This window comes from Chenopodium quinoa, unplaced genomic scaffold (assembly GCF_001683475.1).
Source record: "Chenopodium quinoa cultivar QQ74 unplaced genomic scaffold, ASM168347v1, whole genome shotgun sequence".
NCBI classification, from domain to species: Eukaryota; Viridiplantae; Streptophyta; class Magnoliopsida; order Caryophyllales; family Amaranthaceae; genus Chenopodium; species Chenopodium quinoa.
Genome location: NW_018744092.1, coordinates 819,002 through 833,938, shown reverse-complemented (window position 1 = coordinate 833,938; position 14,937 = coordinate 819,002). Strand labels below are relative to the sequence as shown.

The following is a 14,937-nucleotide window of genomic DNA, read 5'->3' as shown; positions in this document are numbered from 1 at the left end:
AAATTTGACTTCCCTAAAAAAAAATATTAAAACTTGTCAAAAAAAATTTAAAAGAAATGTTGGAAGTTTTTTTTTTTTTTTTTTTTTTAACCAAGATGGTAGGGTTTTTTTTTTAAAAAAAAAGAAAGAAAAAAATGAGAAGGGTATTTTGGGAAAGTGAAATTTATCACCCAAAAATCCCTTTCACTTTACATATATATATATATATATATATATATATATATATATATATATGTATAGGAACTAATCTAAGAGAAGAGGCGCGCAATCTAATGGACCAAATTAATTCAGACAAATTGAATGAGGCAGAAAATTCTAGGCGCCATTTTCTCTCTATTCTCTCTTTATCTCTCCTCCGCCATTTTCAACTGCTCAAAATCTTCAAAAAAAACCACCATAACCGCAATTTTCAAGTGTTTAATTACTCTATATAAGCATAATTCAAGTTCTATAATCTACATTTCTTCAGCTTCGAAACAAAAATCGCAAAAATTAGCAAAAATTGGCGAAAATTAGATATTATTTCGAATCTTTGAATCTCATACTCTTCGAAACTTATTTGTGTGTTTTTTGCTTGAATTTGTTGAATTTGAAGAAACAGAAGTTGAATTGGAGTAGTTCGATGTTCAATTTCGGTGTTTTGAAGTTCAATATTAGGTATTTTTTTTAGAATTTTGTTTGCTTTTGTTCCAATTTCGTTTGATTTACTTTTAATTTCTGGTTAAATTTGTTGTAATTTATTTTAAAATTGATTAGAAGATAATTAGAAGTCGGATCAAAGGTTTATTTATTATTTTTTTACGAATTTTGCCATAAATTTAGATCTGTTTTTTTTAAAAAAAAATTCGGTATAAATTTATATCAGATTTTTTTTTTTAATGTATACAGGTGAAAATTTGAGTAAATTTGGTTCTATTGGTACTAATTTCGAGTAATTTTAGTTAATTTTTGAGTAATTGTTGCTAATAGTTAAAAGAAATCAAATAAAAGTTGATATAAAATAATTAAAAGTCAACAAAATAAAATCATGAATTTAGAGTAGTTTCCTTTGAGTAATTTTAGTGGTTTATTTTTACAAGTAGATAGAAATTGGCTAAAAGTAAGTTTAAATTTATTAAAAGTTAATGAATTATTATATGATATGTAGCTATTATGGCTTGTGTAAAAATCAAGGAATTGATGTGGTTCAAATGAGGATTGGTTTTTTTTTTTCGAAATGTTGCATGTATAGAAATCATTTGTTGTTGTTAATATAGTAACAAGAGTTGATTTGAAAGTATATATATCAGGCAGTGTAAAACCATCAAGTATAAATCGAGAAAGGATGATTCATTTTTGTTTTGAATTGCATGCAGATTAGAATGACGAAAACTACAAAGAAAAATGTTGCAAAAAAACCTCAAAAGGAATCTCTTGCAGCAAAGAAAGCTCCTGCAGGGAAAAAAGCTGCTCCTGCAGCACTGAAGATAACTCCAAAGAAACCTACAAATTCAAAGCAATCTCCAAATAAAGGTATATTATCTTGAAGTAAAAGATTCATTTTATAAACTATATAGAAACAGTTATAAAGTAAACCATTTGCCTTTATAAGTCTATGATATCAATATAAATATTATGATGCATACTACTACATGATTGATCATAAAAGTAAATGAAAAGTTTAATAAAGTAAATAAAAATGCTTACAAAGTAAATATATATGTTTTTAAAGTTATTTAACATGTTTTATATGTATATACTCCTTGTATTAACATAAACTCATTGTTAAACTTAACTGTAGTAGGTGCTACACTTCAAAGGATTTCAAAAAAGCAAATACTGCTAAAGAGAAGGCTTGAGGAACTAGAACCTTCAGAAGGTTTATAAAAGTTTATTGTATTAGGATCTAAAGTTAAATTGATATGTTGTGAATTAGCTAGGTTGTTTGTTCTTGTATATTTTAATTTTAAAAGTAAATGTTTTAATATCTTCTAGTTTAATAAATTATAGGAACCAAAAAAAGAACAAAAGCTGAAGTTAAAAATAGCAATTATGAACCAGAAGAAGATAAGAATGAAGAATCTGATGGATCATCAAAAGAAGACAAAAAATACAAAAGCTCATTTAAAGAAGAAAATGAAGTTTAACAGTTCATACAAGAAGTTATAGAGGTTAAAGAAGGAAGTGACGATGATGATGGTAATCTGGACATCAAGAAAACACATTGCAGACCAAATGCAGTATTTGATATGATCAAGGATTTCAGTGAGAGACAGAGATTAGATGTCATAAGTGTTGGATTTGGAGGCTTGCTTGAACTAAAACTGATAAAAGTTTCAACAAAGATGCTTCCATGGCTTTGTCATCATTTCAATGAAAACAGTTGTATGCTCAAGATTGACATGATGAAGGAGTTCTCTATAAGTTCCTATGATGTTCAAGATGTTTTCATGCTTCCAAATGTAATAGAGAACAAGTTGACTTATTAGTTAAGGAAGCAACCTATAGCAAACATGGTGATTCAAAAGGAATGGAAGAAGAAGCTAGAAATTCCAAATAACGAGGACATCTTTGTGAATAATTTGGAGAAAAAAATAAAGAGTCTAAATGAAGGAGAGGATGATTTAAAAGGTTCTTTGTGATGTATGTTTGTAGCATATTCTCGGCCCCTGTTGCAAATAGAGTGATAGATTACAAGATAATCAACTATGCAGACAATGTAAAAGAAATATGTAACCTGGATTGGTGTGGTTATGTACTCAATAACTTGTTCAAAGCAGTGGGGAGCTTCAAGAAAAACAAGCATAAGGAATCAAGAACAGGAATCAGTGGGTGTGTCCTGATTCTTCAGATTGTATACTTTCATCACCTTTCATTTAGAGGGCAGCTTGAACCAACAACATTGCCCTTGATCAAACATTGGACAGATGAGAAAGTAAAAAAAAGAATTGCAAGTGAAGCAAAAGCATCATTTGGTCAAGGAGAAATCCAGAAAGATGTGTATCCAATTTGTAGAAAAGAAGGTCAACAATCATACTTAGGTGATGTTATTGAGACTGCATATAGGAATTTTGCTGACTAAGAGAGAAGATTAGTCTCTTTCAACCTTCCAGATGGTGTTATAACAGACAATGAGATACATGAGGCTGCACATGACGTGAGTATTTTTTCTAGCTCCAACTTGTATTATTCTAGCTTGCAAAGATTTCTTGTATATTGACTTGTTAGGTTTTTCTGTATTAACTTTGGTATGTATTTTGCTTTTCTTTGGCTGCTTCTGCTCTGCCTCCTGCTGCTACTATGCTATTTTGCTAGAACATTGCTGCTTGCTATGTGTTTGTAAGGCTTTAAGTAAAATAGCTTATAAGATTGTTTAAGTGATAACCTTAAAAAGAATAGTATAACTAGTAGCTTGCTTGTAGGAATTAGAATTAGTTAATGATAAACCCAAATTTACCATGGAGATTGGTCACAATTTCATGTGTTGTATTTATTTGTTCTGCTTCTAGTAGTAATAATGTTTAGTAAATGCTAAACAAAAAGTAAATAAAATACACTGCAAAGTAAATAAATGAACTTTAAAAGTAAACAATATTATTTATCAAGAGTATTGTAATAATATTTTTTTGTTATTTATCTGAAGGAAGTTGAAGAAGATCTGCTTTTTTTTGGCTAGAGATTCAACACTCTTTTCAATGTTAGATGCCGAGCGTATAAACTGCATAAAAGACAGGAATAAAAAGCAAAAAGCGAATTTGTCTGCATCGGATTCTCAACTATTTTCTGAAACACAAAAGCTGATAGAAGACCCTAAAGTGCAAAGGGCTATTGGTGAAATAGTGAAGATTTACGATGATTTGAGAGATGTATCTAATGTGTTTCTATCAACATAGGAGGAGCAGCATAAAAATCCTGAAACTAATCCAGATTATGATGGAGATAATCAAGATGGTGCAGATGCTACTTCAAATTTTATACATGACGATATTAATCTGGATGATGAAAATGAAGAATCTGAAAAAGAGGAGGAAAAGGAAGAGGAAAAAAATGAAGAGGAGAAGGATGAAAACAAAGAAGAGAAGGAAGAAAACAAAGAGGAGAAAGAGGAAGATGAGAAGGAGAAAGAGAAGGATGAAAAGCAACAAGAGAAGGAAGCTGAAGTTAGTGTAGGAGTTGAAGCAAATACTGCAAACCAGCCAGTTGATGGTGATGATATTGATGAAGAACCAAATGAAGACCTCAATAATATAGTAAGCTCGGTCACTGAGAGTATCCTAAAGGATATTGTTGTTCAAGAGAAGCAGCCAAATGTTACAAAGAAAGCAACAGAAAAAACAATTGAAAATAAGTTATTAACAAAGAAAGTAAATATTGTCTAAAAGTAAATACAAATCAATTCAAAGTAGATAGTGTATGATTTATTTGAAACTACATCTGCTGTTTTATTTCAGGTGATGGTGATAAACAACCTGTTGTAGAAGAAACCATTGTGCTTAAGAACATTCACCAAGAGATAGCTTCAAAGATAAACATCAATGTAGATTTGGAGAAAAAGATGTTGAAGTTAATTTCATTTCAAAGTCGATGAGAAGCAACAGATCAAGAATGAATGAAATGCCAGAGTTGTATCAAGTAGTGGTTGATTACTGCTTTGTCAAGTACAGTGCATTCAAACAGTAAGTTATGAAATTTTTTTAATTTTAAAAATATTCTATCTACTTAGTTAATATTTAATTTACTTTAAATAATATTTTATTTACTTTATAAACACTTAAATGTGCACAGTGAAGAGCTTGTGAAATATGAAGCTCCTCTCATGATAACAAGAGATGACACAGTATCCCTAGCTCCAACTGCCCCCCCTCAAATGATAAAATCCAATATAGTTCAATGTTGGTCATTTCTTATGAATGATTCACGATTGAAAGAAGATCCATCATGCTTTTTCTTTGGCATTGACCATAATGTAAGCGTTAAATTAAATGTTTAGCTAAATACATAATTAAATGTATATGATCTAATTAAGTAACATGTTTTATGTCCTCATTAATACACAGAGACCTCTAGAGCTGTCTCTCATGTCACAAGATCCTTTCCAGCTAACTCCAAAAACAGCTGAAAAAGAAAAACCATCTCCTTCAACACACGCGACAGAATTGAATCAAGCATGGTATTATTGGATGTGCCTCTGTGATGCAAAGGAGAAAATTATGACAGCTCAGTTGGTATGTTATATTATTCATGTCAATTAAACTACATTGTAGGGCATTATGATTTTGAATTTGTAGACTAATAAGTGTAATTTTAATGACAGATCTTTGTTCCAATCTGTCTGAGTAACCACTATAGTTTGGTAGTGGTTAACTTGTTGAAAGAGACCATTCAATACTTGGATAACAAGGAGTATGAAGACAGACATAGGCCTTTCTACAAAATTCTTGCATCTCTTGTGGTAAGATTTTTTAATTTCTCAAAAGTAAATTATTATCAATACAAAGTAAATGACATTACTATTAAAGTAAATAAGTTTGTATTAAAAGTATACATTATTATGCCTGTAAAAAGAATAAGATAAAATATAAAGTAAATGATGTTCTCATTAAAGTAGTACATATGTTATTTAAAGTAAATTGTATTGTAAATTTGTTTTGCTTATATATTGCTTTACAAATGTTATAGGTGGAGGAAATGTCAAACTTGCTGAAGAGAATTAATCATGAAAAAGCTGATGAAATACTAGATTATGAGTTTGATGAAGTTCAGTTCAAGTGGAAAACACCAAAATATACTCTTGATTGTGGTGTTTTTACAATGATGCATATGTTGTGTTTTACTGGAGACCCTTTGATTCTGACCTTGATTTAGCAAATAGGAGAAAGGTGTATCGTGCAGAAATCCGTGCTGCACTTGCTTTGGCAGAGATAAACACTAAAAGAAAAAGTCTTGTGGAAAAAGTTTCAAGGTTCAGAGTAGTTAGAAAACTTGAGCAGGAGAAAGAGGTGAAAGATATGATATATGTTTCTGATTTCTTAAAAACACACAAGGAAGTAATGGAAAACATGAGCTTGAAAATGTAACCAAGTGAATGACTACTTAGCAATCAATGATGATGAAAACTTTACAAACAAGAGGTATGTGTTATACTTGCAAATAAACTAATACTCCTGTTGCATTATATATTAAATTGTTTGGCATAAATTTAATTTAAAATTTAATTTAACATTACAGCGAAGTAGTAGGTTGGTTTGGAGAATTAATTGAAATAATAAGGGAAGATTGTAACACTTTGCTCAATGAATAGAAAGCTTCAACTAATCTGATCACTGCTTGTTCAAACCACCTCAATAACAATAAAAGGCAAAAAGAGAGGTATGAAATGACTTGGTCAAATTCTTCTTTGGACTTGACTTCATGGTATTACTTTTATAATATAAAACTATGCATTGTATACATATGTGAAATAAACTTGCGAATTTTTTCGCAGGATTCTTTAACTATGTGTTTGAATGTACATGAGAAAAAGGGAGTAACAAGTCTACAAAAACTATGGATTGATTGGACAAAATCACAATCATTGGACTTGAATGCAGCTGAATATGTAAGATATAGAATTAATATTAAAAGTAGAAAAATATATGTTTAAAGTAATAAAAAAGTGTGTAAATATTTTTTTATGTGCAGGTATTTATACCTCTGAAGCAGGAAGATCATTATTTTCTTGCTGTCATAAACTTAAAAAATGAAACAATTGATCATTTGGGCAGCACTTTATACGAGAGCACTGATGAATATGAGCCTATACAGAGTTTTATCTTAGATACGGTAAAGCATAAATAGATTAACAAAGTGTCATTAAATTCATTTTTCAATGTATCATATTACATTTATATTCATTCCATTGCAGACCATACAAATGCAAAAGTTGTTTAAAAAAAGAAAGTATCCAAAGGCAAATGATATGTTGTCCTACAAGCTGAGAATAATTGAACTTCCATTCCAAAAAGAAAGACAAGAAAATTAATCAGGAAGCTATCTAATGATGCACATGAAGGTGTATGATGGTGTTATTGGGATAGGATTGGGAACCATATAAGAGTTAAGTTACCATACTTATTTCTTAAGTCCTTAAATTCTTTAAGTTATATGAATTACTTAGAGCATAATTTATTAAAACTAAGGTTAATCTTTTGGTTTTTACAGGAATTTCAAAGATTGACACACCATCATATAAAAACAGTATTTGACCTACTTCTCAATTATACCAATCAAATGCAAGAGAAACTGCTGACAAATGTTAAGGATTGGGAAGAGAAGAAAGTACAAAAAGCATGTGAAGAATTGTAAATGTTTTTAATAGATTTGAATATATCATAGGCATTAGAGTATTTTAAGTTGTATAGTATTAATCCAAAACATTAGTTTGAAGGTTTAAGTAGTATGTTTGTATGAAGAATACATATTATATCTCTGAGTTGAAGTAGTAGAGTTATTCTGTGTGAAAAATGGTGCTAGATATAAAAGTAGAAGAAATAAATCAAAAGGTAAATGAAAATAATGTTAAAGTAACAGGAATTCAGTAAAAATTAAAAGAAAAAAGTTTAGAAAATGTAGTCTTTCTAAAATATGGTGTTCGATTTTTAAAAGTTAAGAAAAATACTGTTAAAGTAAAAGAAATTATTCCGAAAGTAAATGAAATTATCATTAAAGTATAAGGAACAAATTTAAGAGAAAAAAAGTTCAAAAAATAGTCAAAAATATGATGTTCGATTTAAAAGTAAAGGGAATTAGTGTTAAAGTAAAAGACATGAAGTTAAAAGTAAATGAAAAAAGTTCAAAAAAAAAAAGTCTTTATGAGGTGGTTGTGGAGGTGGAGGTGGTTGTAGTGGTGGTAGTTCAATGCTTATTCACACTAAAAAAAAGTACAAATTTTCCGAAAGATTGTTGGTTGGAAGGTCGTGCACCATATTATTGAAACTATTGGCCGTGTGATAGTGTTAGTGGCCAAACGATGGTTGTGCGGTGGTAGAAGGTGGTGTAGGTGGTTGTGCAATGGAGATAAGGGAGAGAAAAAAGAATGTTTTGGTTATAAAAGAGCCCCGTATATTAACAAGTTTTGTTACCATGGGACCATGGGGGAGTATTAAAAAATAATGTTATAAATGTGGTCCCATGCTATTTTTAGAAATGTGTCAAGTATTTTGGGACGGATGAAAATGGAAATCGTGCCAAGTATTCTAGGACAAGGGGAGTAATATAGGATATTATCTTCAATTTTGTAAATAAGAAGGACATTACATGATAATACAACTCATATGATATATAATTCATTGTGAAAGGCAGGAAAAAACAATATCATAAAGTAAATGAAATATTTCATAAAGTTAAAGTATAATAGGTAAAAGTGAATAAACTGAACTTTATTTCCGCAGTACAATTACTTAGAGTAAATGTAAAAATATTACAATAAAAAAAAACACATTAATATTTCTTCAGTATATCTTGATCTCGATCTTCCAAAACATCTTTAAATTTCCAAGTATTATAATAGCTGCACAAAAATAAACATCAGAAAATCAGTGAAAAATTAAAATAAATAAATTACAATGTAAAGTAAATAAATTTCAACTTAAAGTAAATGAGAAAAGTAGAAAGGTAAAATACTTAAAAAGAAAGTACAAGTATAATAACACCTGCACAAAAATAAAAAGTAAATCAAGTTAAATGTTAAAGTAAATAAATAACAGATTAAAGTAAATGGAACACATGTAAAAGTAAAATACCTGAAGAACTACTTGTTTGGACAGTTTCTACTGTCATGTGAAACACCAGATTGCCCACAAGCTCTACAGGTTCTGCCCCTTTTTGGATTTTTCTTCAGAAGCTATTTCTTTTGCACTCTTCAACCGCTTTGAACTTCTGGCAGAACCATTATTAAGACACCGATTTGGAGGCAAGATGTTTACATCTACTACATTTGACCCAAATAAAACCTGAATATCAGCATCTTTCACCTCTTTTGAACTAGTTTCATTTTCAGGATTATTCTTTGTCAGCATCTGCTCCTCAAATGAAGATAATGTCCTAATAAGCTCAGATAAATCATCCTCAGATTGCTCAGATAAACTCACACAACTAAAAATCTTGGACCACACATCACTCACCAATTGCTTCTTCTTATCATACTTAGAAGCATCATCCAGAACAACATTTATGGCTAAAGCTTTCTTGAGAATGTCTTTTCTCCAATGATTCATGATATAAAGATCAGGAATTTCACGTATAGACTTGTCTTTCATAATAAACAGAATGTGTCTACATAAGATGCCTTGACTCTCAAACATTTTACAAGTACAACTGCACTCATATGTGGCCAAGTCAAAATTTACATTAAAGTTTTTCCTTTTATCATGATCAACAATCACAGAAAACTCCACACCATCTCCATACAGAGAACTACAACTTTCAACACCGCATGACAAACAGGCTGCCTGGCATTCTTCATGAAAATCATAAAAGATGGCACGACTGTAAACAACAGCAGCGTGCTTTTCCAAGTGTAAATAAGTAAGCAATTGAGGCTCAGATTTATTAAGCATGTTCAACTCATCCTGTTCATGCCTTTGAGCATCAAGAGCAGTTTCATAACGGACAAAGAATTCAACACAGGTCACATGGGGGTTTATAAAATTACAAAAGAAACTGTTTTCACCTTTAGACCTAGAAGTATAACACAGTAACCCACCAATAAACAAGTCCCAGAAATATGTAGGGATACAAAGATGCCTAGTCTTGAACATGTATGCAAACCACTCATGATCTACAAGGTCAAATTCCTCCATAACACTGTTCCAGCATTCAACAAATACATGGAGATCAATTTCTCTATCCCAAACTACTGCACTTAGCTTTTTCAAGAACTCAGTTTCATTACAAAACTGAGTTCCAACCTTTTCAGGTACCTTCCTCATTATGTGCCACATACATAACATGTGTTTAGTCTTGGTAAAAACCTTTTGTATGGAAATACCCATTACAGGGTCTTGATCAGTGATTATGCAAGAGGGTTCTCTTCCCATACACTTCAAAAAAGTTTGAAATAGCCACACAAAACATTCTACATCTTCTTTAGATAATAAAGCAGCACAAAATGTAACACATCTCTTATAATTATCAACTCCAAGAAAAGGGCAGAAAACCAATGACTATTTATTTGTATCATAGGTAGAATCAAAAGATAAAGAGTAGCCAAACAATTGTTAATCTCTTCTACCAATAGCATCAGCCCCAAAAACACGTGTCAAGTGCCTGCTTTCATCAACACAGTTATCAAAATAATAACCCCCTTTATTGCTTTTCACTTTTTGTTCAAGGTTCTGAACAAACATTGCACCATCAGCATTAGAGATATAAACTTTCAAGTCCCTAGAAAATTTTTTGAAGTCATTTTTACTGCCCCTGACATTTTAAATCCACCACAAAGTTCTTACATGATCCTATTAGGCATAATAGCCCCTATATTTAACTTTGAGTTGTCAAAAATATAATTCTTATGAGCATAATTTAAACCAACTTCATATTAAGTAACCTTCCTAATAATAAGTGTAGAAAAAGAGTGAGAATGAGACTCATAAAAAGAGTAAACCATATACTGCCCACCATTACAAAACCTAAATTTAATATTAGCAGGACATCAAACTCTCTTCACAGTCTTTTTCCTTAAACATGCACCTTCAACTTGTTTACCATCTTTCTTGTTATTTGTCACACACCCTTCTTTGCTAACATAATAAGTATTTAATTACAGTAACTCCTGTTTCGGGGTTTTCTGATGTCCTGCGGGAGAGTTACAATTCCGAGACTGGAACCGGACGCCTGTACCTGCAAAACAAACGGATGCTCCGGATGATTGGAGATCCGCCTCCGACGGTCAAGTTAGTACTTGATTAAGGAGTAATTAATGCGGAAATTAAAGTGATTGGGTCTCCCTAGGTGAGAGTGTTTAATGTGCGTAATCCCCCTTAATGAGGTTTAAGGGAGGTATTTATAACCTTGGTAAACGTGCCAATCCTAGGTTTAGGTTAACCTTGGGCTGATTGGGCTTAGGTGGCCGGTTTCTCCATTAGGCATGGAGTATGCCACGTGTCCTGACATAATAGGTCCAGGGTGGACGAATAGGCGTGTGCCACGTGGTAAGCCCTGACAGTTCCAACTGGGGGACACTTGGCAGGACTTGATTAGCCCACGTGGCGCATTCCGATTGGTGGGAGCAAAATCCCCTAATCAACTCCTTTACCATTACTAGAACCAACCTTATTCTTATCTACTTTAGTAGTACTAGAACGAACTTTAAATCCACACTCATTAGCATATTTGTAATAAAAGGCAATACCATCTCCAAGGCTAACAAATTTCATTCCAAGAATAGGTTTGTTTTCCAAAGAACAACCTGGGATATACTCTTTATCACCTCTAGAATTATAATATATCCTAGGAAGCATAGGCTGAGTAGGTGTTTTGAAAATTCTTACATTCATATCTTCATCAGTGACAACAACAGAACAATGCTCTACACTTTCAATCATCTTCCTGAAAAGTAAATGAATCAAAGAAAAAAGTAAATAAACAATAACAAAAAGTAAACCATTCAAAAAAAAAAGTATACTAATAAAAACTATTAGAGGTATACCAAAAAGTAAATGACTAAAAACAAAAAAGTAAATAAAAAAGCTCAAAAAGTTAAACAAACTAAAAAAATGAAGTTATAAGGATAAAGAAAATTTAATAATGAAAAGTAAATGACTCAATGCTAAAAGTAAATTTAAAATCACAACAAGTTCTACTACTTGATTAAGACCAGCCAGCCATATAGCAACTCTATACATAACCACTACCATGAATTGGGTAAGTAAGTGTAAAAGCCCTAAATCAGAAATAAAAAAAACCCAAAGTCGTAAAATTAAAGCCCTAAATCAAACACTAAATCGTAGAGAATAAATTAGAGAACAATTAATAAGTAAAAATAAACTAATTGATAAAAATTACAATAAAAAACCCTAAATCACGAAAATCGTAATGAAATAAACAATTAAATCAAAATAAACAACGAAAATAAAAATAAAATCAAAAACACAAGAAAATTACCTCAATGAATGACAAACATAGAAGAATACGAAGTAATTGAAGATCAAAATCGAAGAATTTGACAAATCAATTAGCGCAAGCGAAGAGTGCAGATCTCGAAAAATCGCCTTTAAGAGAATTCGAAGGTAGAGAGAGAAAATGCGGAAGAAGAGAGAGAGAAAATGAAGCGGCGCCTAGAAAAACAAGGGAGGTCATTAAACTGCCAAAATTACGAAAATACCCTTAATGAAATTGAAAAAGGTTGGTGAAGCATGAGCCGTTGGATTAAGAGCGATCAACAGTCACGATGAGTTCCTAGTTCCAATTATAGGGCTTGGTTCTCACATGATATATATATATATAATAGAATAGGATTATACCGAACAAAAGGGGCATTTCAATTTGATTCCCCAACCTACCCTGCCTCGAACGCTGAGTAGCACAATAATCACCTCTTATATTCCAATCTAATCAACGTTGTTTTTTTTTTTTTCCTTACAACGGTCTAAAAGGAGGCTAGCTCCCAACTAACTCAAGATTCCAACAAGAAAATTTGACTCTCTTAATCAAACTAATACAAGAGCTAAAAAGGGGATTGGGGTTACAAACGCTGTGAAATGCTTGACAATGCAAATAAGGGGGTTAAGGAGATCCATCGTCGGGGGTGAACATAAGCTGATCCAAACTTGTTCCCTTGCGTTTTTTGTTCCTGCAAAAACCAAAACTGGAATACCTTTTAGCTTTCTTGTTCTTCACCCTTGGCCTGATAGGACTTCCATGTTTTCTTGGTGTGGCAGAGAACGTATAGGTAGAAAGTGGTAGAGATGACTGCACATGGTCGAGTTCAACTGTCATGGGGTATTCGTCATTAGAACCTATGGATTCCACTTTGTTGGTGTCAGTGGTAGTTAAATCTCTCTCGGGTATCTCGCTCCCCCCCTCGAAGTTTGAACCCTCATTGCTGCTAGAAGTTAGGCTAGTAGTAGTATGATCATCCAATTTCTCATCGGCAGCAGTGTTAGGTTTGGAAAGCCCAACAACGTGGTTGACTACGACGACATCTAGGGGTCGCTTGACCTTTTTCTTTTGGCCCTTTCTGTCGTGCCTCTTCTTTTTTGGATCCACCATCATAGTGGGCTTGAACAAGGTTTCAGGAATTTTGGATTCCTTTGCTTTGTGAGAATCAGAAAGCCCATCATAGGCGGTCTTTTCCTTCACTCGTACAGTCATCCATGAAACAGCAGAATGTTTGAAGAAACTCAAGGTTTTCCGTTGACTAATAAAATCTGAATAAGACAATTCGGAAATCTTAAGGGACTGATTACTTCTCACACCATTGAGGAACATATGAAATGTCCTCGGTCCCTTGTCCTTAACCTATCTAGGATTCTGGTTGTTTGAAGGGCTAGTAGCATCATCGTCCCCTACAAGGCAACCTGTTAGAATCTAAACTGACAGAGGGGTCACTGATCTTCCCCTTTTTGTTGAAGATGGAGTGGGACAAGTCGAGATCCTTAGTGCCCCTCTTGCCCTTGATCTTGCTAGCTTTGCTTCTCAACCCCTCCAACTTCTTCATCTCACAAAGGATGTTCAGGTTATTGGTCTCACCCTTAGCTGGTTTGTCAAGGTCTTCATGGGTCTCTTCAAGTTGATAAAGCTTGATTTCGGCTAAAGCCCTTTTGTAAAGGGCTTTAGTATTGTTACTGTTTCAGGGTTTTTTGGAATCCCTCGGGATACTGGTCGTGAATATAGCCGGATGGTCTTCGATGCCTGCAAAATAACGAATATTCAGGTTAAAGGAATATTCGCCTCCGACGATCAAATTACTGACCGGAAAGCGAAATAAATGTAGAGAGGGAAAGTAGAGAGAAGTTGGAGCTTTCAATGCTCTTAGAATGATGTCTTTTTTCCCCCTTCCCATCATAAATGATTGGGGTATTTATAAGGGTGGGAAAGTGTGCCCCTTTACGGTTAATACCCCAGAATTTCGTGCTCTGATTGGCGGCGCAATCAGGAGAAGGCACGTGTCCAATGGGGGCACCGTTTTGCGGCTTTCTCGGGATTTGGGCCTCCTGATGTAAGGAGACTCTTTGCTATCATTTCAGGTTCTCTTTACATTTTTGACACATGTCATCTTCCTATAGGGACAAGTGTCGCCCTTTAATTGGGCCACATGTCACTATGGGATTGGACCACCTGTTGGGGTATTTTTACCTTAAACATTTGCCCCTCAGAGGGGGTGACCTGTACCATACGGGCCGCCTCCTCTGATCTTCTACTTGTCCTAATACGTCTAAGTACTTAGGGTTTAGCATTCTTCATTTATAGAGGGCGGACAGTTACGTCCGTCTATTAGAGGGATCTCTCCTTTGGGCTGGACGCCTTGTTTGGTCCGCCTGATTTCCTTAGAGGACTTTTAAGTCTTAAAATTGAGCGGACGGGTTGTGCCAACTAGCTTGAGAGGGAACACCAGTCATCCGTATCTTTCGGAGTGTTTGACGCGTTGTTAGAGTTTCCATGTCTCTTCCCGTCTTAGATGACGGAGCGGTTTTTTATCCGTTCAACTTCTAGGTTAAACTTTTTCGAAAAATTACCGTTCGAATTCTTAGGCGGAAAAGATAGTTTTACCATTTTTCCCTCATAAATTCGGCTTATAAATAGAAGGTGTTTAACTTCATTTTGGCACTTTGGAAATTTGAGAATTTTAGAGAGAAGTCAGAGCTTTTTAGAGAGAGAAAGTAGTTTTCCTTCAAATCTTCGAGAGCACAACCGTGCGTTTGAGGTTTCCGGTTAGATTTTTGAGTTTTCCGATCAACCTTCAAGACTTTAAAAGACTTT

The 14,937-nt window shown here is 33.2% G+C and overlaps 2 protein-coding genes across 2 annotated transcripts; one reads left to right on the top strand and one right to left on the bottom strand.

Annotated features, from left to right (window-relative positions):
* The first annotated feature begins 3,674 nt into the window (after positions 1–3,674).
* On the top strand, positions 3,675–4,567 carry LOC110691688 (glutamic acid-rich protein-like). Its single transcript, XM_021868626.1, has 3 exons — positions 3,675–3,818; positions 3,873–4,248; positions 4,431–4,567. Exons 1-3 carry the CDS (start codon positions 3,675–3,677, stop codon positions 4,565–4,567), a joined length of 657 nt encoding a protein of 218 aa, XP_021724318.1.
* A 4,255-nt stretch (positions 4,568–8,822) lies between these two features.
* LOC110691687 (protein FAR1-RELATED SEQUENCE 5-like) lies at positions 8,823–9,947 on the bottom strand. Its single transcript, XM_021868625.1, has one exon. The coding sequence runs from the start codon at positions 9,945–9,947 to the stop codon at positions 8,823–8,825; it is 1,125 nt and encodes a 374-aa protein (XP_021724317.1).
* Positions 9,948–14,937: the final 4,990 nt, after the last annotated feature.

Excerpts from the sequence above, each read along its gene's own strand:
- LOC110691688 (XM_021868626.1), top strand. The coding sequence starts at position 3,675 with ATGTTAGATGCCGAGCGTATAAACTGCATAAAAGACAGGAATAAAAAG. Across the intron at positions 3,819-3,872 it reads AAAGGGCTATTGGTGAAATA|GAGGAGCAGCATAAAAATCC; the intron begins GTGAAGATTTAC and ends CTATCAACATAG. Across the intron at positions 4,249-4,430 it reads AGTAAGCTCGGTCACTGAGA|GTGATGGTGATAAACAACCT; the intron begins GTATCCTAAAGG and ends GTTTTATTTCAG.
- LOC110691687 (XM_021868625.1), bottom strand. The coding sequence starts at position 9,947 with ATGAGGAAGGTACCTGAAAAGGTTGGAACTCAGTTTTGTAATGAAACT.